This window comes from Chlamydotis macqueenii, chromosome 20, assembly GCF_036417535.1.
Source record: "Chlamydotis macqueenii isolate bChlMac1 chromosome 20, bChlMac1.mat, whole genome shotgun sequence".
NCBI classification, from domain to species: domain Eukaryota; kingdom Metazoa; phylum Chordata; class Aves; order Otidiformes; family Otididae; genus Chlamydotis; species Chlamydotis macqueenii.
Window position 1 is genome coordinate 1,243,738 of NC_141575.1, and position 27,664 is coordinate 1,271,401.

The 27,664-nt window shown below is 41.1% G+C and overlaps 1 protein-coding gene across 6 annotated transcripts in view; it reads right to left on the bottom strand.

Annotated features, from left to right (window-relative positions):
• Positions 1–4,001: 4,001 nt before the first annotated feature.
• The window catches only part of SCAI (suppressor of cancer cell invasion), a 43,783-nt gene continuing 20,120 nt past the window's right edge, over positions 4,002–27,664 (bottom strand). For all 6 annotated transcript variants that reach the window (XM_086763969.1, XM_086763966.1, XM_086763968.1 and 3 more), the window contains 15 exons: positions 24,542–24,637; positions 23,833–23,919; positions 23,155–23,253; positions 22,253–22,349; positions 20,733–20,831; positions 19,480–19,632; positions 18,553–18,654; positions 17,714–17,815; positions 16,360–16,438; positions 14,107–14,206; positions 13,580–13,661; positions 8,625–8,697; positions 7,556–7,729; positions 7,254–7,354; positions 4,002–6,106 (listed from right to left, as the gene is read on the bottom strand). In XM_086763969.1, coding sequence (XP_086620095.1) covers positions 5,957–6,106; positions 7,254–7,354; positions 7,556–7,729; positions 8,625–8,697; positions 13,580–13,661; positions 14,107–14,206; positions 16,360–16,438; positions 17,714–17,815; positions 18,553–18,654; positions 19,480–19,632; positions 20,733–20,831; positions 22,253–22,349; positions 23,155–23,253; positions 23,833–23,919; positions 24,542–24,637 — 1,594 coding nt within the window. In that variant the 3' untranslated portion in view covers positions 4,002–5,956. The remainder of the gene's footprint in view (positions 6,107–7,253; positions 7,355–7,555; positions 7,730–8,624; positions 8,698–13,579; positions 13,662–14,106; positions 14,207–16,359; positions 16,439–17,713; positions 17,816–18,552; positions 18,655–19,479; positions 19,633–20,732; positions 20,832–22,252; positions 22,350–23,154; positions 23,254–23,832; positions 23,920–24,541; positions 24,638–27,664) is intronic.

Consider the following 27,664-nt stretch of genomic DNA (forward strand, 5'->3'; position numbering starts at 1 on the left):
GCGCGAGCCGGAAGCAGCGCGAGCCGCTGCGCAGGCGCGGTGGGGCGGGCCCGAGGCCCAGCCCTGGCCCCGGTCGTCCCGTCCGCCCGCCCGCCGCAGCGCACCGCACCGCACCGGACCAGGCGCCTCGTTACAAGCATTCGCCACAGTTTATTAACAGTAAACTCCTTCGACGCGGCCGGAAAGGCGAGAACAGCCAAAGAATACATGTGAGGGAACACGGACAGCGCCCCGCGGGCGGCGGGGCCCGCCGCCCCCGGCCCCCCGCCGTACACAGAGCGCGGCACAGCGAACGGCTCGTACACAGCAAACCGGGAAATACCGGGAAAGCGAGGGCCGCCGGCGGAAACAAAAGCGTACAGAAATCGGCTCGAAAGTCACTGAAAAGGGCTTAAAACGTGGTAACGGCAGCAGGAGGCAGGCCTGGCGTTTCGGTTTTATCACGGATACAAACCAAGGTGGAAAGGAATGCGTTCATGTCCGAAATGGAGTAAAGAGCAGTTCTCATCTTCATCGTAGCTTCTGCTTTTCCCCGAAACTCCCAGCAGTAATACAAACATACTTCTTTCTTTCCAAAGACACCAAGAACAATGGCAGAATAGTTTCTGCTGTTACATTGCTTTGGCAATTTACAGATCCCTTGCAAAAAGCTGCATTTGCTCCAAAAAGGTTTATTTATATATCTCTATATATTTTAAGTAAAATATCTTGTTTTTACCAAAATATGATATACAGGCACATGGCTGTAAAATAACTTCAAACCACTTCACTATAAAATTACTTTTGGTAACAAATAATCTGATTCCCAGAGAGGTGAAATACTCCTTTTACCTCCGCAGATGCTGACGCGCAGTTCCGCTCTGCATTTCCTGAACACTCCCCTCCTCCTTGTCCTTCTCCCTGAGCCTTGGCCAGGGCAGGAGCCAGTTGTGCTTTTTAGCCTGCGCGAGGCAGAATCCTGCTCCTAACAAGTCACTTACAACTGAAAAGTGATAATATGCGTGCCAAAAGAAATCTGCAAAGTCAACGGGGCAGATACTCACAACAGGCTTTTATTCTTGAAGGAACAGCTGCTGTTACTAGATCTGGTACGATCTGCGCTGCTCAGGGCGCTCCTTGGGCAGCCTGCTCTCAACGCGAGTGAAACGAGGATCTTTTAACAGCAAAACATGTCTGCGTGCACCTGGGCAGCTGGCACATTAGTAAGTCAACAGGAATGCAGAGACACTCCGTAATCCTGCAAAAGATCTGCCAGATTCAGAAATCTTGAACTGTATCTCCTCTGTCTTGGCAGAGTAAAGGTTTGGAGGGAAAAAAAAAAAGTAGCTTACTTTCACTCCTAACTATACAGCAGATAGGCTTGTCTGATGTGTTCCTCCTCTGCTCTACAGATCTTCAAAGCACTTGCAATACATTTGGTTACAGGAACAGTATTGCTCTAAAAGTCAAAGACAGTAAAAATCTAAGAGAGCCACCTCAGGAATGTATCATCTCTTGGCTCTGGAGATTTCTGCCCCTGTCATCTGTGCCAGTATCCCTGACGCAGAGGCTGACTGCAGGCTAGTCTAACGTTACCGAGCTGCGGAGCAGCTTTCAGCTCTGTGTATTAGATTTTTCCGCCCTTGTTTGTAAGATTACTCTTACTGTTACTGACTGTGGAGCTCCCTCAGTCCCAGGAGCAGCAGCAGCCACTCAACATGGAATGGGCAGGACTAAATGAGGGCTCTGCCACTGCTATCATTGGTGACCTGTAGTAAAAACAGCTACCGAAGAATCTAACATAGATAAAGCTTTTACAAAAGAAGCCTCAAGACAAAAAAAAAAAAAAAAAAAGTTGTTCAGACAGAGTCCAAGCTTTTTAGCTTTCAGGAAAAAGCAGACTTGCAGCACAGCATGGAGTTACAGCACACAGAAGGCAGCAGGGCAGGGGAGGTGTTTCACAACAGCATGCCAGGGATGAATCTTGGCGTGGCATTTTCATCCCGTCCTTAGAGAAGCCTGACCAGAGCTACTGAAGTTGTAGCTTTTGAGGATGATTACTTGAAGCCTAATTTCCTGTCCCCCTCCCCCATCTATTTCCTATGATCCTTAAAACACATCTCTGCAAATCTCCTTGGGGAATAGTCTTGAGAGGCTTAGTAAGTCAGGACTTGACAGGTATTTTGACGAACTACTCAAACAAATCATCCTGAAACTTCAGGAAAGCACTTGAGGGAGGAGGTCCAGTTTGCAGAGCTCACAGAAGTTAGTGCTCCATTTCGCTTCCACACAAAGCTAAATGACGCATCACATCCCAAGAAGCGTTAAAAACAGAGCGTTAAAGACTCATCACTGTGCATTCCCCTCTCACTGTTATTTTGAGAAGTCAACGAGGGAAAACCAAAAGGCAACAGCAGTAACTTTGGGTGCTCTAAAGCCGGTTTGAACAGGAGTTCAAGTAGAGGTGCCTGCTGTGGGAGCAGCATTCATTTGAACATACTACGTGCAGTCAGTAGGGAGCTAGGCAGAAGTAGTCCAGTGAGGACATACTCAGTCCAGGTCGTGTGCTCCACTGGCCTTTAATTTGGCACCGCTTGCTGGTAGCAAGTCTTCTCCGCTGACACAAGCAATAGGTACGCAGGAAAAGGGAGAGCAAGACAAGAGGGAAGGCATTAGGCCTAAGAAGAGAAGGATTTGTTCTCTTCTCACTTAAGAATGGTTCAGTCTTTGCTTTGCTTCCACAGTGAGGACTGCTAGATACATAAACCAGATTTTTCTTCAGTACATACAAGCATACATCAAGAAGGTACCTACGACCACAGCACACAGCACAGAGTAGCACAAGTTTAGAATGACTTAGTAAGTTCAAACAAGACAAGCGTTTACTTGGAGGAGAAAATAACAGAATTTTCATCTTGAATGCAGTTGCTTTGGGTGAGAAAGGACAGGGCTGGCTCAAAATCCAAGACCAGATACTGATCCTGTCTACAGCTAGAGCAGACAGAGGGTATCAGCCTTTTGCTTACAATTTCGTACTCCTATTGACATAACAAGAGTGAAATCTTTATCTTTGAATATCCCTACCAGCAGTGTACAATCTGAACCAAAGATCAGTAAGGTAAGAAAAGAATGAAGAACCTCAAGAATGAAGTTTTGACTTGGACAGTCATTGCTGTTAAGTTCAACTTCTGAACTAATTTTCAAGGCCTTAAAGTCTCCTCCTACATTCTAGCTTCTTCAGTTTGTTTCGTTTTATTTTTTAAAAGCACAATCTCCTCTGAGGAGATCTACCTTAGTAACAAGCAAACAGAGCCTCTTCTTAGGGCTGCAAAGTGGATTGGAAGCCTCTCAGATCACAAGGACAGACTGCTTGCTTCAGCCCAGCTCAAATGAAGACTGGGTCCGGCTTTCCCAGTTAACAAGCAGTGGTTCACCAGCCCACGCTAATGGAGTCGTCATCACTCCTATGCTTAGAAATAGCACACTATCTTCCAGATACATGGAACCAAAATTAGAAGAAAAGCAAAAAGCAAAAGCTAAAGGAAAAAAAAAAAAAAAAGCATTTGGTTGGAAAGCAGTGAGCTGGGGAAAACTAAATTCCCCTTTTCCATGCAAGCTGAACACTGCTGATGGAAGAACAGCAGGCAGGACAACAGGCAACCTGTCTCTCACTTGCTGCTGCACTGAAGGCTTTCAGAATCTCTAGCTTCTATGTACAATCCCGTTTTCATAACCGGGGACCTCCTACCAAAAGGAAAGGCAGATCATCAGCCGCGCAGTTAAGAACACGTAAACCTTATCACTGTAACACAGCCAGGTGTACTCATTCCCCTGGCTAACTAAGGCTTCCTCTACCTGCAACCAGTTATGAATTCAGGGTCCAAGTGCAAGTCCCTGGAAACAGCGAATTACAGTGGCAGAAGAGCCATAACCTTTACTACAAACAAAAGATCTGCAACACCTTGTGGAATGCACCCCAAATGGCGTATGTGTGTATATATAAATGTTGTATATAGACACTGTACTGTTTCATTCTTTTTAATACATATACAAGGACCTATACATATATACATATTTACAATTTACACCAGCCAGTAGATGGATGCGTCTTGTACATATACACACAAACGCCTAGAATACACGTGCACACACACAAACACACACTCGTAAAAATAAACTCCACATCCCAGTTAACAAAGTCCTGCCATGGTCCAAAGAGCAGCACCAAGTGGCGGGGGGCTCAACATACCAGCGTCAAGACTGCTTAGAACAAACACGAGCATTCATAGAATTTTTTTTTTTACACTTGGGAAATTAAAGAATGGATGCCATAAGCTTCAGCCCAGCTACAAAGAACCTTCATGCAATCTTCCCAGCTACGCTCCAGCAATCCTTGCTGTTCCATACTGAGCTCTCCTCAGCTGAGTGGGGTCCATCAGTGCCGATTTGCTGCCCTTCACTATTTTGGCTGACTAGTTCACACCCTGTATGACAGCGTTGCAGACAGGCCTACGATAACACTATGGCAGTCACCAAGTTCTGCTTTTTTTTTTTTCACCTAAAAATGGAGGCATGGCTGGGGGTCAACATAAAAGCACTGATCAGAATTGTCCTTTCACTTCTTTTCTAGCAGCCATGGAACAGTGAAATGGACTTTTTCATTTAATAGTTTAAAATATTTTCAGTTCCTCCTCCTTGCTCACAGCTTCACTGTCAGGAGTTGCAAGAGGTCCTCTAGCCTTGCAAGGAAGGCAGAACAGTCCAAATGAGTCAGCAAGCACTTCTCCCAGAGACAGAACAGCCTTCCCCAGCAAGTGCCTTTACAAAGGCCACTGTACTCCTTAACATACCCAGACTGAGCATTATGGGCTGAGGGAGCCGATAGGGCTGCCAGACATAATTACAGCCCAGTTTTACTGGTTCAAAGATGGGATCGAGATGCAGCGGTGGACATGCAAAACATTAACAGTGCTTTATGGCAGCACCCGCTTCTCTCCTAGGGCACAGAGATCCAGCACAGAAGGGTCAGAGAAATGAGTGACAGGAAGGGCTCATGTTCAGCACTACATGAAACATTCTTTCAGCTCCTGTCAGGGACTGGTAACACTGTGGGAGCCACACATTCCATCCACGCATGGAAAGGAGGGATAACACCTGCTGGAAATGTAAGAATTTCTGTCTAGTACCTCAAAATGAAGAATGCCCTCTCCTCCAGAAAAATTGTGGCAGCAATACAAGTGGCAAGATGACCAGATTACAGTGAGAGACGGGAGCTAGCTTTCTTAGCTTTGTAATTTGTTAATCTGCTAACATCAACCCAATCCGGCAGAGTGGAAATTGTGTCCTTGGCCAGCAGCACAACGTTCATATAGAAAATTGCTGTGTCAAATTTGTAGGGAGCATTAAGTATTTTTAAAACTTCACTTCAAACCCACTGCTCCAAATGCAACTTATTGTCCAGAGTTTTTTCTACCTACTTGCCTAAGACTGAAAAAATATATTTGTTATGAAGGACTCTGTTTTATTGCTATTGTTGGTTTCACTGTGTGTTTCCATCTTTACCATTTCAAATCCAGACTCTTTGGGGATAAAATATTGTTTTTCTATTGATTTTTTCCAATTTCTTAAAATTGTATAAAAATAAAGGATTTCCACAAATGTGGGCTAAAGGTAACCAATAATACTTCTATGCTTAGGATCAGCTGTTGGAAATGTGGTTGACAGCCACAAGACCAGAAATAAACCTCTAGTGATTCTTTAGTTTAACATTTAAAAGACATGAAAACTTCTGCTTATAAAATTGACCCCGTACAGAATGGAACAGCTAAACTAACAGCTGTTTATTATTACTTTTTAAAATAATGGTCCTAAATTTAAAAATAAAATCAAGTACTTCCTTTTATGATTTTCACATTATAAAACTGCACCATTCAAAATCTGTGGCCAGGGAAATCCCTTTGCAGTAAGACAGTTTCTCTTAATAGTCATCGAGGGTGTTTTCCAGGAAAACATTCCTAACATCCAGTATGGAAGCCAGCTCCAAAATGTGCTTTTGGAGGTGAGGGTTCTCCACCGTTTCATCTCGTGGCAGCTGAGGATAAGATTCTGGATAATTTCGAGTCTCCTGCTAGATGACAGTGAAAACAAAGAATCAGACATTCATTTATTTTTACTCCCTTTAGGAAGAAGATGGCAAAAGGCCAGTTTCACCTACGAGGTATCCCACTCTGTGTAGCATGCCACAGAGAGAACATATTCTAGTGTTTTCAGTTTTCTCTTTCCATGGACTCAGAGATGGTCACAGTAACAATACAAATGCCCATTCATCTAAGATGGTTAATAATATGTTCACAGAAGCCTTGCCAAAGAGAAAAAAAAAAAAAAAAAAAGAGAGAGAAAAAAAAAAAGAAAAAACCCACCAAAAAAGACAACAAGACTTCACATATACTTACCTACTAAGCTGGAGTTCATTTCTTGAAATTACAGACATGTAAGCATCTCCAATGGGAGATTCCTCTCATCCTAAATGAAATATCTGAGACACTGGGGGCAAATCTATCCCCACTAAGAGAAGAGCTACTTCTCTTCCCTGATATCAGAGCAGCCTAGGTAGCTAACTTAGGCTTGGAAAGGTACTTGGTGTCTGCAGTTAGACAAGATGAATACTGTGTATTTCTGTGCTTCAACCTCCATTTTTTTCTGTAATGTTCAAAATGGAGCAGGCAGTTTATATGCCAACACTCATCTATAAAAAAAAAAAAATGGTGTAGATCCAGAAGCAGACTTCACTGTTGGCACAGCATTAACCAACAGGGAGGGAAAATACCATCTTCCTGTTTAGTTTATTAATTTACACTTCAAAGACCTTTCAAAATCCATTCGCACTAGAATACATTCTAGCAATAACATTCCACTCCTCCCCACTTCCTCTTATATTCTTGTTCTGTACCTTTTTAGTTGTGTAGAAATAATAATACTGATTTATTAAGAGGAATTTTTCTAGCAGATAAAGCTGTTCAGAGTGACATAAATGAATTAGTGTGTCTGCTACTTATGTAGAGGAATAAGGCTTCGGCAAGTCAAAGGCTTCGTGCCTTTGGAGAGGTACAAAGGCACAGATTCGATACAAGCTGCAGGCATTAGCATGTGAGCATCAGTTATCTTTCTGAAGTCACAGTGATATGCTTAGCCCTAAGACCCTTCCATCCTGAGGCAGTGCAGATCTATATGCATTGGACTGTTGTTCTCACAAAGGGATAGATATCCCTGCATACCCGGAAAATTTTGTGCATCCTCATAGTAGCCGAACAGAAGATAAATCTGGTTAGAAGCAAGCGAAGAAATTCATCCCCAAAAAATTGAAGAAAGGACTGATCTGTAGAGAAGGCAAAGAAAACTCAGTTTAGAAAGGCTTTAAAAAACCAAACCAAAACCAAAAAGATACTTGGGGAAACGCTATAAATTTTTGTGCATTCCCTTTATTCACTATTCTGTTTCCTGGAAAGGTTGAGCAAGAAAAAACAGCATGCACTTAAGTAGCGTGCTAAGGTTCCGTTGTGCATCTTTAGGCACGTACCTATGGATCGGGAGTGGGTCAGCAGCTGGGCGATATCTCGGTTGATTTTTCTAAGGTAATCTTGGCACTTCTCCCACAATCCTCTGCGCATGCTTGATAATCCAGAGACAAACAGGAATGCCATTAAAGGATTGTTCAGAAAGAGTGTGAAGAGGCTACCCCGCTGAGACTGATCTAAAAAAAAAAATATATATATATATAAATAAATCAATAGACAGAGATACATTTGGATGTGAAACAGAAAAGCTATCCCTGCCACAAATGAAGTTGCTCACCCACTAAACTCGGTAAGAGAGGAACTACTCCTTTATGTTAGCTACACCTCTGCTCCTCTTGCTGCAGACCTGTTCTCAAGGTGATGCAATGACTAGCCGGAAAGGCTTACTAAAGATGTGCATTTACACAAAATAAATGAGACTTTCTCATGAATTGTGGGAGATGTGTATCTTCATTTTGAGCACATAACTTGAACACAAAAGTCACAACTGAAACAACTGATAGAAGATACTGATTATAAATCTTAAAGAGATGTATTAAACATGGACATCCTTATTCTATTCAAAACACCAGGCAGTTGAACCTATACACCCCCCAAAGTCTACATAGGTGCCCTTCTGCTGGGCATCACAATATCCTCAAGCTCATTTACTCCATGCACCTCAACACGGTACACAGAGGTCCAAGCTTCGTCTCAATCAACTGGAAAGTCAAAAGGAAAGGCAATGCACATAAGATCATGTGCCCAAAGAGTAAGGCCACTTTCTCATCAGCAAGGATTACTGGCTTGTTTTGCTACATTTCCTTTTTCAGTTTTTTCCAGGACTCGGGCACACAGCCTGCATGCTGTAATGCCATCCTGACACAGCGGCTCAGTTCGGTTCAGCAAAGCAGTCTCTGCACGGTGCTCTAGTGCACAGTGTAGGCCCCCCTCCAAACTGCAGTATCCAGTATTTCATAACATTAGTTCCATTTGTCAGAGTTTTTGTTGAAACAGAATTCATTATTACAGTACTGATTTCCTATTGATGATGCAACCGTAACTTGTGAGGAAGTGCAATATTACACATACCTTGTAATGCTTTTGGATATGCTGTTGGAGACAGCAAGCACACCAATGGTTGTCCAAATAAGTTTGTGAAATTCTGTAACAGATAAGAATTTTGAAGTATTGATGGTCACTTTGCTTGCTTTTGAATATTCAGCAGGTTAGGGGGACAAACAGAGACTACTAATGACAGAGAACACACTAATGCCTGTCACACAGTTCAGCACCGGCAGCAAGGCTGACAGCTTGACTTACTCCTAGATCACAGCGCAGAAGGACTATAACCCCAGTACATTGTAAAGGGATTCTGATGCTCTCCTTTCACTGCTGCTGATAGCAGACACTAATTTCATGGAAATATGGCTATCAGTAGTAATACATTACTTGGAAAAAAACCCCAAAACCACAACAAACGATATTCTGCAATAAAAAGGAAAGCCATTGGCTGTCAGGTCAAAATAGATCTAGCATCTTTCCTCAACACCAACTGAACTATCCAGTCAAAGTGATTTATCTCCCCTTTTCTTTCTAGCAGGAGAAACTACTGATGAAACAGAAGAGCCCAGTGGAGAAAAGTTTTTAAATAAGTTTCCCTTAAAGCAAGTATGTAATAACCTTAATATCTACGATACTGAGCCCTCATTTTACAATACTCATTTCATGCACCTTCAATGTTGCCCAAGTGTCCTGTTACACAAGAATTTGTCCAGAAACCTCAAACACCACCTTTGTCCAGTTTCACCAACATTTACCTGGTAACGGTGCTATGTGTGTCTATCTGGTAGACACATTGATTGGTAATAATTATCACCAAGAAAAAAAAAAAATGCACATACACACTCTCCTTAGCTGTCATACCTCTCACAAAACAGCTTGCTTAAAACCAAAGGCTTGCAAAGCCACAGAAAATGTAAATGCATCCAGAGAACATGAGTGCAACACACATTTCTGCAGATTATATTCTTAAAGTTGGCAGGTTACGAATGTTAAGGTATACATCACCAGAAGTATTTGTGTAGAATCATCAAAAAGTTCATTTTTTAAATTCCTTCTGGCTTCTGCTTAGTCCAAATGGAACTCTCCCTTCTGGACAGTGTATTTCAATTAAATTAGTTTCACTGAATTAATTTAATCTAAGTCTGCTAAATACAAAAGACAGTAATGTACTCTAATAAAAATAAAACATTTCCTATATCTGACAGAGTGCTGACTAGTCCCAAAAACCTTTCTATTTCATTAAGAGCCCAAGGGAGATTTATAATGCTAGATACTAAGGGTTGGTCTCTAATGAAGAAACAAAGACTATTACCATGAAGACAGTAACTGCAGGCCAACCCAGTAATTAGTAAAACTGTAAAATAAAGAAACATTTAAAACTCCAGACAGAGTCACCCCAGACAATGCCAGTTTGAACTGGATACACACCGGCAGGTTACATGTTCTCAACTAACACGTATGCTTAGCATTCACCAGCAGATTCACGTGTGGAATCCAATCTTTTATCACTCCGTTAGAGACCAAAGCAGACTCTCCATACAGTCCATCAGGAAAAACAACAATGCAATTCAACACTGCCTACAGCTATAAAGCCAAACCAAGGGTCACTCGTAAATCTCAGGAGAGATATTACTCACTGACAGTATCTGAGATAATTGTGGGCTCTGTCCCAGCAGAGGTTATGTCAACTCAGCTAGTGAGTCCTGCAAAGGGGAGAAACTACCCAGTTTAACACAGAACGCGCTCTTTGGGAGCTGCTCTTGCCAGTCGCTACATCTAAACTATGGATGCAGCGAGATAAGACTCTCAAGCTTCCAGGTACCTGTCTCAGCTCACAGATGCCTACCATATCCCAGGCTAACACCACCTGAGGATTCGCTCCCCACCACCTCTGCTCCTGATTTCCGCAGAAAACCGCTGCAGGCCTGCATGCAACAGAGAAACAGGAGCATGTTACATGCATGTTACAGCCATGGCCTGGAGCCAAGGACCAGAAGGTGCAACAGAAAAACCTGCTCTGCAGTCTAGATGTTGGCAGCAGCTCTGGATAAGGAATGTCCTACCTTTCAGTGCACGGACAACTCCAAAGAGGGTAAAACACATCTTTGTTTCAAAATTGACTGGTTTTATTACTTTTATTCAAGTTTTCCAACAGAAGCACTGCTGCTTTTTAAAATGCATGTCATGTACATCTCTTTCCATAAAAACTACCTGTCATCTCCAAAAGAAGTCACTTCATATGTAAGCCTTACTAAGCGGACTATTTATACCACATCACTGACAAAGGCATTGCATTCTTACTGGCTGGAGTTTTTGTTTTGTTTTGGTTTTTTTTAAGACTTTGCATTTGACAATAATCTTAGACAACCACAGCTATGAGAAGATATAGATTTAAAAATATTATTTCATCCACATACACAGTGGTAATCAACAACACAGCCATCTATATTTACACTGAAGTGTTAAAAAAAAAAAAAAAAAAACCAAAAACCAAACCAAACCATGGCTTTAAGTAGATATGCTTGCTTTGCAGTTATCTTCCACTTTCAGCTAAATATATAAGGGAGGAAGCTGTTCAAGTGCCACTGATTTGACAAACTGGCAAGTCACTTCCTGGCAGGACTTACTTTCAGTCATCACCATGTAAGCCCTCCAGAGAGAGGGAGGGGATGAGAATGTGTGCAGGAAAGCAGAAATGCGCTGCAGAAAAAGATGTGTGAGCAGTTGCTGTTACTGCCAGTACTGCTAGCAGTGACATTTAAATGTCAGAATAGCTACTGTCCCATCAAGAACGATCAGAGCGGCCATGTGGAAAAGAAGTCAGTCCACTGACTTCAACTTCTCACACAATTACACAGAATCTCTTTGTTTGTGCCAGTGCTTGAGTCCATGCAGCATCTCGCAACACACCCACAGAACAGCCACAGGACAGCACTAGCAGTATATTCTGGCGACAAGGAACCAAGCACGTAAGCACGCACAGAACAATGACAGACAGGAATTTACAAGGATTAGAAAATACTGAGATTGAGAGCTCTGCCATCTACCTTCAGCTGAAAACAAAACACAACACCTAAGCCCATCCCCACACATCTATCTGCCTAGGTTCAACGGCAACAGATTGTGGAGGTGAATGAGAGTTCTCAAATGCTAAATACATTTTTCAAAATAGGAATCCATGCTCTTTTTTTTTTTTTCCCCTTCATTCTCTTTTTCGATTCCTCACTATTGTGCCCACACAATTCTGATCTGGGTCAGAGCTCCTAGAAGCCATAATCCGGTCCTGCAGAAACACTTCCAAAACTCACATTTCGATACTCCTTACACAGAGGAGAGTCCTTACGCAGAGTTGGACTTCTCTCACACCAGCTGCTCTGTGTGCTTAACAGATGGAGCAGTGGTGTATTTTACACTACTGATGTGTACAGAATATACTGATGCGTACAAAATATAAAGAAAATTCAATTATCAAATGTAGATATAATACAAAAAGTTAATTTTACTGTAAACATTTGACAGTTATTCTCGCAAGAGCTACAAATCTACACATGGAATCTATCACCTCAGTAAGATCCTTTGCTCCAAGCTGTCCACAGAACCCTGGTATGTCCAGAGCTCTATCTGAATTAAGGATCACAAAGAATCCCTTACTCTCTCTTACAGAGCTGATCCACTTGACATCTTGCAGCAATTCTACTAGAGAGGAAGAGGGTAAAAAAAAACCCAAAACAAAACAAAAAACCAAACCCAAGTCACGCTTTTTACCCTGAAACAAAACCAACCCCCTCTGCTGTTATACTGGAATGAATGTCAGGAAAGAGCAGAGGAGAATAAATCCCTACCAAATCCTTATTTTCTCAGAAAGACAAGTAAACCATTCTAATTGTATTTCCCTTCCTTTAAATGGGGAAAGGAATTTAATAAAAAGCAGATTTGCACTGAAATCTAGTGCGGTGAAGTTAAATGCAGTAGTATTTTAAAAGCCCTCTGAAATGCATTACAATACAACAAACAAAAACCCTACAGGGAGGCCAGATCACTACTGAGACTGCCGGGTAAAAGCTCCCTGGCTCACTACAGAACTACCCTGAATCACGCTAATCACTGAGTTAGTGCCTCTCGTTGGTCTACAAATACCACTGAAACAAATGACAGAGATTGTGGATACGGAACAAATTCGTCTGGCCACTAGACGTCCCTGTTCCTCCTCCGAAATGCAGCTGTGAACGTTCACTTTTCCTCACCGCACATAATGGAGCTATAAAAAGGAAGACATAAGGAAGTGACACCTTCCCCAGATATAGCACATTCTTAATACCCCGTTCATGAATGAAATAAATGTTGTAATGCTATCCAGATGCAACTGGCAACTGAGATTGAAAACGCCTGCTTCTGTATTACCCGAATTGCAGATTCCCAAAGGTGATCTGGCATGAAGTAATTCTACTGTAAGTCCATAGCACCCTAGGAAGGAGGCTCATTGTCCAAGCATATACCACTCTACAGTAACACTGGACACTAATTTGAGTCTTGTTATTTCCTTGGTTCAGATACTTTTCAGACACAGACACCCCATGTTTTCTAAGATCAGGCTCAATGCTTTGACTCCTTTCTGTTACTTAAAAGCAACTGAGTGTTGGATGACTGGAAAAAAAAAAAGCAGATTAGTTATCTCCCTCCCCCACGCACACACACCAAGATTTGTCTTTGGTATATAACAAAAATAAACCTCCCACCAGAGACCTTGGAAATCTTGAACCTTTTTTCCCTCCAGGAGGATTTATTACTTTCCAATGAGCGGCTGTTCATGTGCTTCTTCTTGTTCCTATTCATAGGATCAGATCCTGACTAGCATGCACAACCTCAAAAGAAAAGAAAGACTGAATACAAACTGTTTAAAAAAATAGCCCGTTAAAAGTGTAAGCTAACTAGGGGTTGACACTGTATCCTATCATACAAGCAGCTGCCGTCAAGAGCCTTACCTTATAGGCCACACTGTTTGAAGAGTCCACAATGATAAAGAGGGGCTTTCTCGTGAAAGGGTACAGATCTCCAGGGTGAAGACTGGAAAGAGAAAGGGACACTTCACGGAGCACTAGAATTGCTGCAAAGCTGTGACAGCACATGAATTTCTCAGACTCATAGCTGCCCACATCCAGGTAAACAGCAAGCAGATTCCCCTTACCCCAGTCCTTAAATTCATCCTCAGAGAGTAACTGCAAAACTGATTTGGTATTCTTTATAACATGGGCTGTGGGACTACTTATTAGTTCTTTCCCAGAAAGAGATGTTTATCTTTGAGAAGTCATTCACCATTAATTTGAAGTCTTCCAGTAATAAAGAATTTACCTCAAGTCACAGTAATAGTTTTTGAGTGTTTAAATATTCATTTCTAATACAACATGATGTCCTGCACTGAAGAGTTTGAATTCAAGAGGCTTTGATGCTTTTTTTCTCTATTAAAGACAAATTCTTCTGAATTTGCAGTTGTCACACTCACAAAACTTACCAGTGCATCTCCTTGTAAGACTGGTTTCGCTTGTGGATAGCATCCCCGTTTATAATGTCCCGGTTACTGTTTGTCAGAACACCACCAAAATCATACGGACCTACAGATGGCAAAAAGAAAGCTAAAATTAGCAGGAGCAACTCACCTCTGTTATGGATTTAATGATTATATGGAAGGGAGGAAGCAACCACAAATCCCAGAAAACTAAGTTCACCCGAACTACTGCAGTTTTAAGGAGGAGATGGAGGATTGCGGAGACTTTACTAACTACATATTCAATTTTAGGCATTTTTAGTAGTTTCAGCATCTATCAAATACAAGCAAGAGATGCAGCTTCATAACTTCTAATTTATTTATTTGCTATTTATCCACAAACATAATACAAAAGATCCAAATATTGGCTCTTGTTACACTATATAGCAAAAAACATTAAAACCCATTACACATTTAATAGAGGACAATTAATACCTTTGTAAAATTACTATATGAGCTAGCATATTCTAGATTCAGAATCGGACCAAAAAATAAGGCTAAATCAATATAAAACCCCGTAGCCTCTCGGAATAGATATAATACCGTCATCTGCAGTTGTAACACTGCAAAGGGGAGAGGAGAGAGCTCAAAGAACGAATATGCTTTCAATACTCCTACCAAGGACAAAACTATTTTAACTAGATCTCAAATCTGCAGCAAAGGTTTATTTTTTAAGATTTCAAATACAGAATTCACAACTGTTAAACGCACACAGCCTGGACGCGTGTTCCCAAGGTGAGCTGAAGAAATATTCTGCTAAGTTTGCACAACTGAGCTACCTGCCTGTCTGACGGAGAGCAAAGATGGAAGTAATGGCTGTAAAAAATACCAAATCCTACACCACAAAAAAAAGTGCTAGAGATACTGGGAAATATTTCTGCCATTGAGATGGGTATGAAATGTCCCTAACATTAGCAAAATTAAGTATTAGGATTTCCTCATTCTGTTACACCTTTACAGAGGTAGTTGACTCATATTTGACCACCAAATGCAATTTTTTTCTCATTTGGATACTTAAGGCACCTTTCCATTTTAAGTGAAGCTTTGAGAATACAAAATTAGGAACAGGACAAACATTAATTTAGCACTGTTACAAACGTCTCACGTGATCTGTCAAACACAAATGGCTTACAGGCAACAACCAGTGCAACTTGCAGCTGCTCTCCCTTTTAATAAGGTAGAACTCTTTGGCCTGCGCAGACCACACTACCTTATTAAAAGAATGCAGTTGTAATGGGATTCACTTAACGACAGCTGAAGTCTGACTGTGCAGCTCTTTAGATGACAGATCCTGGATGCCTCTACAGCAAGGTACTAAGCAGAAATAACACATGCAGTGAAATGGACATAACACAGGCTTTAAAGAACACGGTTTAGTTAGAACCTATCACCAAGTTGCAGAGATAAGTAAAATGTTAAAAGCATTAAAAAAAAAAAAAAAAATCACTGTCACAATCCAAAGTTGACAGGGATTTTTTTCCCTTTAACATTTTGAGAGCTCCATAAATCATGCATCAGGATGGACAAGGCATGCATCTTATAAAGGAATGCAAGTCTCCAACAGATGAGGCATGTACAATATTTAGGATGTTAAAAACTTTTTTCTTTTCTTTTCATTTTTTTTTTCCTTAAATTATATAAACAGATATTTTGACTGTGTTTACTTCAGTCAACCAGTTTTCAGCTTTTAGATTGCAGCTGCATCCAAATATTCTGCTAAGTTGCAAAGAACAGGAGGATGAGGTGAGGGGAATTGTCAAAAATCATGAGAAGGGCTTGAATTGTCAGGTTAGCAAGCGCGCACGTAGAAGAGTCCCTACAGGTGCTTCAGCCCTTTTACCACCCATCTCCTGACCATACATTCTCATAGTACTGGAGATTGGAAAGAATCACAAAGTGCCGTTTAACCATTTTATTAACTTTGCACTGATGCATCAGTTGAGCCATGTGGTCTTCAAAATTCGTGAAGTTTTTAATACTTCAGATGCATCAAAAACTGGCTATGTCCTTTGAAAAGGCCTCAGGTTAATGCAGACTAATTAAAACACATGGAATTAACTATTGCTTGTGGGAAAAAAAGGCTATCTTACTAAGTAGACAGGAGAATAAGATTGACTTGTCTTTTAAAAGGAGCTTTGTGACATCTTTCTTGGTCACTTGTCCTGGAACATAAAGAGAATTCAAGCCCTGCTCATGACAGGGAGCATTCCTTTATTGTACCTTCACTATCCGAACGACCTGATGGAAACACGCCCGTGGCAGACAAGTAAATCAGCAGCACGCTGTTTGCAGGCAGCTCCTGAAATTCAAATAGAGAAGAGTGGCAAGGGAAGAAATGCATAAATTTACTTTAGTACTCAATCATCACATTGATAAAACCATTGTCATTTGAGATCGTGCTGCTCCTCCTTCCAGCTTCCCTTCACTTGGCTCTTCGTGTGCGTACATACCCTTCCCCACAACACATCCCTTCAAATAGCTGAGTACACAGACAAAAATGTAAATAATATACTTTACATTATCTACAAAAATGTAGATAATATACTTTTTTTTTCCTCCCTCCACACAGACTTCTAGCCTGATATTAGAGGTTCAAGCAGCACTAAAAAACATATGCTTCCACATAGACTCTCTTGCTATCTAGCCAGATCCGAGGCTTTTCAAGATATGGAAACCAAAAGCTGCCAAGATCCATGCAGACCCTAAATTCCCGAACAATTCAGGATCCTAAAGGAAGTTCTTTGTTTCTGAATACCCCAGAGTCTACAACAACTGCCTCTTCCCCATGACCCTTCTCAGTTGGACAAGCAAAACATCCACATTTCTGTACAGATCTGTAAAAGAAATCTATTTTCCACCTTCCAATGTGGTGTCTGCAGGAGAATACAGATGCTTCTCATTTCTGCAAAAGGCTGAGCTTGCAGGCACCCAAAATTCTAAGTAGCAAGGATGCACTTCAACTCACCAGCTGTTTCTTTACAGTTGTTTCTTGAAACAAACTGAAACTTGCTTTTTTTATAGGATTCATATTTTGTTTTTAGTATTAAATCCCAAGTTGCTGACTTGTACAGTCATAATAAAGCATAATGAGCCCAGCAACTTTATTGAATTAAAATAAGCACAGCAACTGTATTTTAAAAAGTCTGCAAATGTACAGATTACTTACATGGAAGAGAATGGTGGCTAACAAAGTAAGACAGGCATACAAAAATATAGCACATGCAGGAGATACACAAATCAAGTGGGATACAGAACTGGAGACCTACCAGATGTACAGTGCTTAAGAGCAACAGTTTCTTGACTTCCCTGCTTTTGGATTGTGCTTGGCACAACAGGAAGTAGAAGAATTTTTTTCTTTCCCTTAACAGCAGTCAGCAGATTTGCCTTTACTATGCAAATTACACGTATCTATAATATTTCTATCCTCTCTGAAGATCATATTGAAGATTTTACGAAAGTCAAAAAGGCTTCATTATCTTGAAGTATAAAAAATTATCTCAACCACATTTTATTCACTGTCACATACCACTCTGGATATTTTTCTGTTACAAATAAACTAATCAGTTTCACAAACCTTAAATGATGCTGCTAAAAACGTATATAGCTGGCTAAAAGTTGGTTTATAAAGTAGATATTTATGGGGGTTTTCCCGCCTGGCTGGTTTCTCTGTTGACTCCTGTTAAAAAACCAAACAAAACACAACACAAAAAAACCCAACAACCGTATATTAGCAAAGCAGTTTTGTAACCCTCTGCATATCTATTTATTAGAATGTTTACCTTCAGCACACTTCCCACACAAATGGTTGGGCCATGCTGTATTTCCTACCACACAGTAAAGCAAGATGCACAGTATTTGAACTAGAACTTTACATTATCTCTCACTTAAATTTGTTATCTAAATCTTCCTTACTCTCTAAAGCATCATCCAAGATCTAGATATTTCCTTTTGCCTCCAGGTAAAAGTATTCTTTGTGCTTTCTCTGAAGAGGCGAAGGGGAGAGTGTATATGGATAAGGACAGGCACCATACCCCTTCAGAAGTACCCCAGCTAGACCAATGTAAACCATTTGTGAAATGATGCCCAAATATTAATTTCTGGGGGGTTTAAAATTGTTTGTTGTTGTTTTGAGGGGGTTTTGGGGGTTTTTTTTGTGTTTTTTTTTTTTTTTTTTTTTTACCATTGAAGGTTCACCAAGCAGGGGAAAAAAAAAAGAAAAAAAGAGAGGGGAAAAAAAACCAAAAGCTGAAACACATTACTTGGGTCAAACTCCACAGGTTTAAGGTTTTTAGCTTTACTAATCTACTCTGCACAGTGACAATATGACACCATTTAAAACAAAGAGCAAAAAAAAAAAAAACAAACCCCGCAGTTAAGATCTGTTGCCACATTTGTCACTGAAGTGGAACTTACCTGCATTCCAGGTTTGTTCATTTGTGAAGCTAAATTCATTGGTTCCCTTTCAAGTGCTTGTAGCATTCGGAACATATCAATTGTTAATTCACTGAACTTGACCTGCAAAAGAGTCAAACAGTTTACTCTGCCAGATACAGATTAAAAACTGTTTCTTTGGAATCATCCAAGTAAGAGATTCAACTGCATACCAGACAGACCATTTGCTGTCTCTGAGGGATCTGTCAGTGTCATCTTTGAATCTCTACAGACCTGTGAATGACTTTTAGAGGAGCTCACAGAGGACAAAGACTATTTATTACTGGTCTACCAGGCCAGTTTATTGTAGTTCAGACCTCAGCTTCACAAACTACAGACTCTTCCGTGGTGTTTACAAACCAAGTGCTGAAACCACTATGTACTATGCATTTAGGCAAACTCTGAAAAAGATACACAAACTACAGTTTAGATACAACTCCCTTGCTTACCTGAAAAGAGAGCTCAGAGAGAAGATGTGAAGTCTGTAAAACTTCACTATCATCATCATCTAAAAAACAAGATCTTTAATGTCTTGCAACTCAAGTTGCAATAAGCTGGAGTATGTCACGTGAAAGCCTAAGTCAAGCTTTTTCTAGACATACCCCAGAGGCCTCTCATGCTTGAATATTGTTAAGAACAATCCAGTATATGAAAATCAATTATATCTACTTAATTGACATGATGAATATGAGCAATAAGAGGTCAGTACCACAGGTCTAATATCTAACATTTAATTTTTAGCTCTTATTTCTGAGAACCTCTTCTTCTTGCTGCCACTGCAAACATCACAATCAAAATATTTTAATGCTTGCCTCTATTGGTATCTGTTGTATGATCACAAGGGATGTCACAGGGGGAAGGACTTTGAACTCCAAAGATACAAACCCAAGTCCCCAGAATTTCTTTTACCTGGTTGTTGCAGTTCCCAATAATCAGGGCATCTGCAAGAGCAAGCTGTCCCACTATCATTCCCTGCTCTAGCAACGGAGCTCCTGTTTCAGAAAGCCTGTTAGAGGTGATTACAATGGTGTTGTCATCATTTAAAACCATGACAGGGTCTGCCTAAAAAAAGCAACCAGAATAAATCAGGAATTCAAGAAAACATACAGATTTGCAGTTAGAGAGAAGTCCAAAGGTCATGTCACTTGCAGTGAACATTTTATAACTGAAGCGGATTCTTAAAAATAATTTGCCATACATACATTTGTATATTTGTATGCAGGCCACAGAGTAATGCCTTACCACCTGGAAAAGCAACAGCTCTTGGGACTGCTAGCAAACACATGGTGCAAGCACACGAAGGTACAGCAAACAGAAAAACATACTTCCTCAAATGACACAAAATCAGCTTTTCTATACCTGAGGAACCAAACATCATCATCAACTATACAAATTCACACAGAATAAACGAAAAACATTCCTACAATACAGGAGAATTCTCACTATTTTACTTTGCCTTTCCTTCCTACAAATAAATAGCAAAGGAGATAAGCAAATGATAATGCTGCCGTCCATTCTGGTAATATTTCAATAAATACTTGTGTTACAAAGTGACATCTTGTACAAAGGGAGGAAAGTAGAACACTGTCTCATTTGACAGAATAAAAAAAATATTATTTTCCTTTTAACAAACTTCAGAAGTTGGTCGCATTACAACTGTGCCAAGCGCCTATCAGTTAACTGCCACGCTTACACCGTATTTTCCATCACACTCTGCTTATGCACTGGCAGTGTCACAGACCAGTACTCCAACAAAGCACGCTTTGGAACACAATCATAACATCAGCAAATTGAATTGGCTTCCACCACAACAGAACTGGAGCTGGCAGTCTCTCCAAAATATTGACCATGATAACTGCTGTGCTTTAAATCCCACCGTTTTCTGAACACCAGGAGCAAGAATAAGGTGATCAAGCGTACGTCAGCTTCACAGTCCTGTCTTCAATACATTACGTAGCCAGGTCTGACTCTTCAGGCACTTTAGTGGCTGTCACTGTTACGCTACTGTGACCACATTTCAATTATTAAATTGGACAGGAACACTGTCCCTGCACGTGGCACATCTGCTTATCACTTAGAGGCGATGATACAGGAGCACTTCAGTGAACAAGTCAGAAAATTTTACTTTTAAAATAACAACTGGAAGGGAACGGTACTCTCACCTCAATAAACGCTGCCACCTCCTGAAGAACCAGGTTCCACTCCACCTGATCTTCGGTATTAAAACGATGAGTGTAGTCTTCAATTTCATCTGACAGCTCCTGATGTAAAAAGTTCAAAGACAGACATAGTCACTCCTTAAACTGAGAGCTTAACAGGCAGTCAGGGACTTCACAGTTTGGTTAGCTGTGCTGGCCTTTAATAATTAAGAAAAAAAATTACTTGAGAACATATGCAGCACACTTATGACTAACATGCCAGCCAAAACGCGCTCCTTCAGGAGACAGAATGTCAACGTTACACTGAGTTTTGGCAATGCAAAGCGTCTTTTAAGTAAGTCCAAATGCAAAGAATATCTGGAGTTAAGTATAACTATCGCGCTCACATACAGCTATGTCACTGGTTGTTACCATAAGCGATGGATACCAAGGACTCAGATTTCAGCTTACAAGTGACTTCAAATACACTGAGAAAGCAAACGGTATGGCTTTTTTAGCTGCTACTCAGCTAAGCAGGCAGTTCAAGTCAGCTTAGACACAAAGACAGGAACGCAACCTACACAAAACTGTCAATAGCAGAAGCTGCTTGCAGCAAGGTTGCTAGAGGGTTTGGGAAGCATATGCTGTCAGGAGAAGCACGCTGTTCCTTTGTGGTAGTTAAAGGGCACCTCCCCATCTAGGCTGCTGCTATTGGAATATCTTCACTTGGTGTTCAAACTGCTATCAAATCATTTGAGCTTGAAGTGTGATTATTAAATGTCTGATTCACAGAAGATATTCACTTCATTCATGTCAGATATACTAGAAAAGCGATGATTGGTCTGAACTCTATTTGTTGTACCTAAAACTCGTGTTTACAGGCATGCAGTGCTTTACTCCCACAGCAGAGACACGTGAAGATCCACTCTGTCCAATTTCATAGAAATATCCACACCATTTAGTAAGGTTTCATTTTTATGAGTCTCTGCAAGGGGCAAAACGTATTCAGGATGTGTTCTAGGAACGGGTTAGAGCAATAGCAGTTTGGAAGGGAAGAGAAATAAGCTCCACATCAAGCCAGGAGACAGTGGCTTTCCAAGCAAGAACGTGTTGTGACGGCTTGCTGGGGGAGATTCCCCCGATGTCTTAAATCCATGACAGGAATGAAGATGTACTCCAGAGTGATCAAATGAGCTCCACACTTTCAGATGAGTAACATGCATCCTGCAGTTTATTCCTAACTATCAATATAAATTTGTAAAGATTTTCTCTAGCCAAACGTTCACATCATACTGAATCTTTCCATAGCTCTAGCCACGTTCTTCCTTCCTTCTGTGGCATCCAACAGCACAATCAATTAAAAGAGGAAGAAAAAAGAAAAAAAAAGAGCAGCTATGCTGCAGCAGCAGCAGCTAACACCATAGATACAACGAGTGGCATTTCAGCTAGAATAGACTATATTACGGATTCCTTAACTAGGAGAAAAGCCCTAAATAACCAGCAATCTCCCACCCCTTAGAGCCTTTATCCTCGTTTTAACGTACCTTTACGAGGTCCTTCACAACATCCATTTTGTTGAGCAAGAGACAAACCACTATAAACCTTGCATAGTAACGCAGCTTCTTAACCACTAATTCAGGCCTAAACACAACAACAAAAACACCACAGACAAATTTGAGATTGAAATAGAACATAGGGAGGCAACAAGGGTAAGGGAGAGGAGGAGTTTAAGACTAGAGCAAGGCTGAACACTCCATGGATTAAGAGTTCTAATTGAATTCATGTGGAGATCAGTAGCAGACCTGGCTGCTTAGAGGTTTATTTAAAATTGAGTACAAGGACATAAAATATTCATCAAGACAGGCACAGCCTCCCCCTTCCCCATAGTCTCCTTACATGAGAACAGGCATGGGAGTCAGATATAATTGCTGGCTCTTCAAACCTTTTGGCCGTTCGTGGGCACTATCTGACCCCCCATGATAATCACAGCTGGCTCAGAGTTCACCCACCTGGGACAACTTAGAGATCTGCAAGTCAGCATAGCCCATAATTACTCATCCATTTCTAAAATCTTCTGACAGCATCTACATGCTTGGTCAATCCTACCTTGTCTGCAACAGCACTCAGACTGAAATTGATTTTTAAGAGAGAAGATCAACAGATACCAGAACAGAGCAGGTCCCAGCACTGATACTGCTCAGGACTCAAATGACCAAACTTTGGGGCTAATAGCCTTCTAGCCAGGAGCAGATAATAGAATATTCCTCCAGTCATACAGCAAAGCTCTTATTTATACTGAGGTTTTTAATCATGGCAGGAGGATTAAAAGAAGCTTCCTTCAATAACCCTGATGTTCTCCCTGTTATGCTCCTACAGTTTATACTTATTTGCTGCTTTCGTAAACCATTCTAATCTTGAAAAAACAAGGGCATTCCTTCAGACATACCTGTCTTCTTTGTTGACTTGGGAGTAGTATGACCTCTGCCTAATTGCTGAATAGAAGGAGAAAGCTTCATTGAGATAGCTGGTTTCTGAAGTGCGCAAGCTGCAGAGGAAGAATGAGATTAGCTCACTGCTTCAGATGGAAATCCATGCCAAACCCTCCCTTCCTGCCCCCTCAGCCATCTTGTGCATCAATGGCAAAACTCCCTCCTCGAGTAACATGGTATAAAAGCCAGACTCGCATTCTTTGTGCCTGCTGGGAAGACAGATTTCAGAGGCTGGATTCCATCTCAGATAACAAACAAATCTGCCCATCTTGTGCCCATATGCACAGGTGATGGGGTAATTGAAAAGTTTAAAGGAACATTAAGCTCCCAATCTTGTAAATCACACTTTTGCACAAGAGTCAAATGCATCACGCATGGAAGACTCAGAGAGACTTCTGAGGCAGGAGGTAAGTCCTTAGGCGGTATCAAGGTGACCAGCAATGTGGTATGGGGCTCCCAGGTGCCCTTCTCTGCAGCACCCCCATGCAGTCCCAAGGGCCTTCTCATTCAGAAACAGGCACCATGACTCAACTGACACATTCATTTCTGCTGACTGAATGTCCAGATGTTTGGCATGGAGCTGCCACTAACACTGCATTCCCCTCCTGAATCTTCTTCTGTGCTTGCTTACTTACTAATAATGGTAATAGAGCTGCCCAATCTTGGAAGCAATTTCCCCAATTTGCCACCGCTTCAACCCATACCGATTGTCCAATACTTGTCTATTTCGCAAGAGAGAAAAGAAAGATTAAAAGGCATTCCAGAATTTCTCAGAACATCACACCAGACAAGACAAAGAGCCACTGTAGGGCCAAATTCAGCTTTCATTACTGGTGTGGCATTCCCAGTAACAGTCCCTCACAGAGCCAGCAGCACTGCCTACACACACCAGAACAAGGACCATTTATCTTGAACAAACTTGCGAGAGCTAGACGTAGGTATGTTGCACAAAATACACACAACAAAAGGTCACAGCTTCCCAGGAGAACATTCAGACTATACAGCCAGCGTAAGGTGTGAAAGATCAGAGCCCACGCTGCAGCAAGACGCTTCACACCATTCCAGATGGGTTCTGCACTGCAGAAGCCATCATCCCAGCTTCTCCTTGGTAACATATTAAAGCAACATGCATTCAAGTAGAGCAAAAGGTTTTGCTAAAAAAGTGACTGAAAACTCTGCAACATTTTAATTCATCAGACTGAGCACTGCAGGAAGTGACTATTCCCTCCCTTCATGCTTGAGTAGCACGGTGAAATCTCAATCTTAACTGGGGCCCCTAGGCATACCAGAGATTGAAGTTGCACTTAAATTCACAGAACATGTCTGCCTACAACATTCCCTTACCGATGCTGCTGTTGAAACTTCCAGAGTTTGGTGTAAACGTCAAATGTTCGCCCAAAATAGGACTGCCACTGCTTTTGCCCGTACTGAGGTAAATCCCTGCAACAGACAAGTGACAAGCGCAGAGTTAGGGAGTAGATTCCAGTCAGCTCAGCGTGACAGCACCATATTTGTGTCAATGTCAGAATACCTTTGTTCAGAATTGACTGGAAATGCTTTATAACACTGCCTGCACCCAGAACTACAAGAACTATGATTCCTGTAGTTTCCCAAAACCAGTAGCTACTGGAATCTGCAAGGAAATCCTGTTTAGCCTGTAGGAACTACATGCACCAAGATCTGACCATAGCATCCCTAAAACCATGCCACAAGCCAGACAGCATATTCATTTAGCATATATACAAGAAAAAATTGCATACGCATATATATGAGAAAGAAGCATGTATTGGAGGAAGAAATTCTTCCATGCCTTCTCCTAATTACTGCTTCTTACTTTCAGATGAATTCTGTAGTCACTTTTCAAATGCAACAGGATTGAAGATATCAGTGTTAATAAAGGTCCCATTGCATTTTGCAAATCTTCCGAGTGATTGCCTACACTTAATCACTGTTTGGGGATATGGGGACACAGAAAGTCAATGTCTCAAACATCCTGAGCTCTGCAGGTTCCATACAAAAAAGGATGACACTATAACACCAAACTGAACGTGTGCAGCGTAACCATAACATTTTGAAGTAAAACGTTGCCTACTAAGACAACAGCTCAGCCTTCAAATGCAAGAAGTGTAATTCAATCACTTATTCAAAGAAGAGTAGAATTATTCTAGTTATTCATAACTAACACTAGTTATTCTAGTGTCTACTGCCAGTCCATATCTACAGTCCTTAATGGCCTACCCAAGAGCGCTTGTCCAGCTACAAAGCAGACTGAGGAACAGTTCCCCTGCACAGCAGACCCCTTACAAAGGGCTGACTCTCCTCAAAAATTCCACAAAATGAGTCCTGCCCAATGGCTTCCAGCAGTTATTCAGGCAGACATTCACTTTTAAGGTAGTTATGAAACAGATGGTATATTTACAGTGTATTTATAAGGTATTTATTGTGAACATATGACACACGGTGCACATGAGCCTGTTCTCTGCAGATGTGCCTGGGATTCTGGAGTGGCTACCCAGAATAGCAGCAGATGGGAGCAGTGCTCTCCGTGAGTGAGTTAACATGAGTTAAGTGATTGAATATGTGCAAAAACATTGGTATTTATGGACAAATGCAGTCTAAAGGGCAAAAAGAAATCCACACTCTCTAACTCCTGTAAACATGCCCTTCTCAAGGTTCCTCAATATTAACAGCATCAGAAGAAAAGGCCTACAAATAATCACTCCAAGTAAGAAGTGGCCGTGTTCCTACATGCATTTTTCAACAGGTGGTTGAAAACATCTTACTGTCTTGCTAAAAGAGAAGTAATTTTATGGTTATATGCAGAGAAAGCTAAATTGGACTCTTAAAATATTATAGTTAAAAAAAAAAAAACCTACCTAAGAGCAAGCAGAATAATCGAATGGAAATTACATTTTTTAAATGTATGAGGCTGTGCAATATGTTTCAGAAAAAGACCCTACAGCATCATACATAAATCAGCTGTCCAAATGTCACCAGGTCAAGCAAGCACATGGATGCTCACAGCTAACATTCACTGGGTCAGGTTACATCATCGCCGCAACATTTGCCACCCTCTAACTCATAGTTAGCGATATGTCAGGACCTGAGACCTGTTTTTTTTCATATCAGTCTCTAGTGCTATAAGGCAAGTTAGTCAAGCCAGTTCCGTTCTGCTTTCATACTTCCACTGGATTTCCACGCTGTGATATATTTCCCCTCCACCTCCACCCCACGACGACGATGTAGTCCCAAGGATTTTAGCTTTAAAGGTTTGTGCTCTCAATCCTAACAGAAGGTCGTCATCTGGGAGTTACTTGAATCTTGGAACGAATGCAACAAAGACCAAAACCCCTCAGTCTCACCGAGCACGTTCCTTACAAATCTATACTGAAGCTGTTTCAAAGGAGATATACAACTCTACGTGGAAGTGGAACAGCCTTTTCAAGACAGCATAATCTTTCATTTGATTCAAGAATTTCTTCAAGGAATGCTCTCTCAAATCACTCTGCTGGATAAGGTACCATCCAACACGTCAGTCTTCAGCAGATGGGCACAGAAAAGCAGCATTTTCCACTTCCAAGCCTGGGAGGTCAAGACTGAGGGAAACGCCACCTTTTGGAAACCATGCCACATCTGCTGGGGGAGTAGAGCAAGCAAAGCAGTGCACTTCGATTTCCAGAGCCACATACCGGCGCATTTCTGCTAACTGTAATTGCTTTAACAGCACCCTAGGTAGAAAAGGAAATTAATATTCCTTTGCTCATCAGCCAACTGTACTTCCCACACAGCTTGAAGGGACATAGCTTAGTTACCACATGTAAAGGGAATCCGTTATCAGCTATGACTTTTACCAGCCTGGAAAACCATTCCAGTATTTGCTGCTGCTGTTCTATGAAGATGCTAAGGAATTTGGGCAGGATTTAAAAACAAACAAACAAACAAATAAATAAATAAATCCCTCAAACTTGCAATTTGCTACTCAACATCTTGGAACATACTTTGGTGTAGCGCGGTAAATGGGAGTATAAAGAGTAAAACCACACGCTTCAGGGCACCAAATATAGCTTGATACAAACACATGCAAATTCAAAGTATTTACTGCAATGAATGATTCTCCACTTTTTATGTTGTAATAGACGTAAACATTTTAGCTAAACAAAAGAAGAAGTTAAGAAACTGTCCAAATACCTGCCAAAGATACCTTGCAGGCTTTGATACAGCAAGAGGTAGTGTCGAGTTTCATTAGCACATTCACAAATTTCAATGTTAAAAATAAAATAAAATAAAATAGAAAGCTAATACAAATACAAAACAACACTAAAATTGATAATTTAAAAAAAAAAAAAAAAATCGAAAGTTCCCTGGTACTGACTTAAAGAATGACTGAATTAGCAAGCTGACTCAAAGAACCCTACCAGCAGTCAATCGGGCTTTCTAGGCCAAGTTGCTTAGGACATTTGAGCAAAG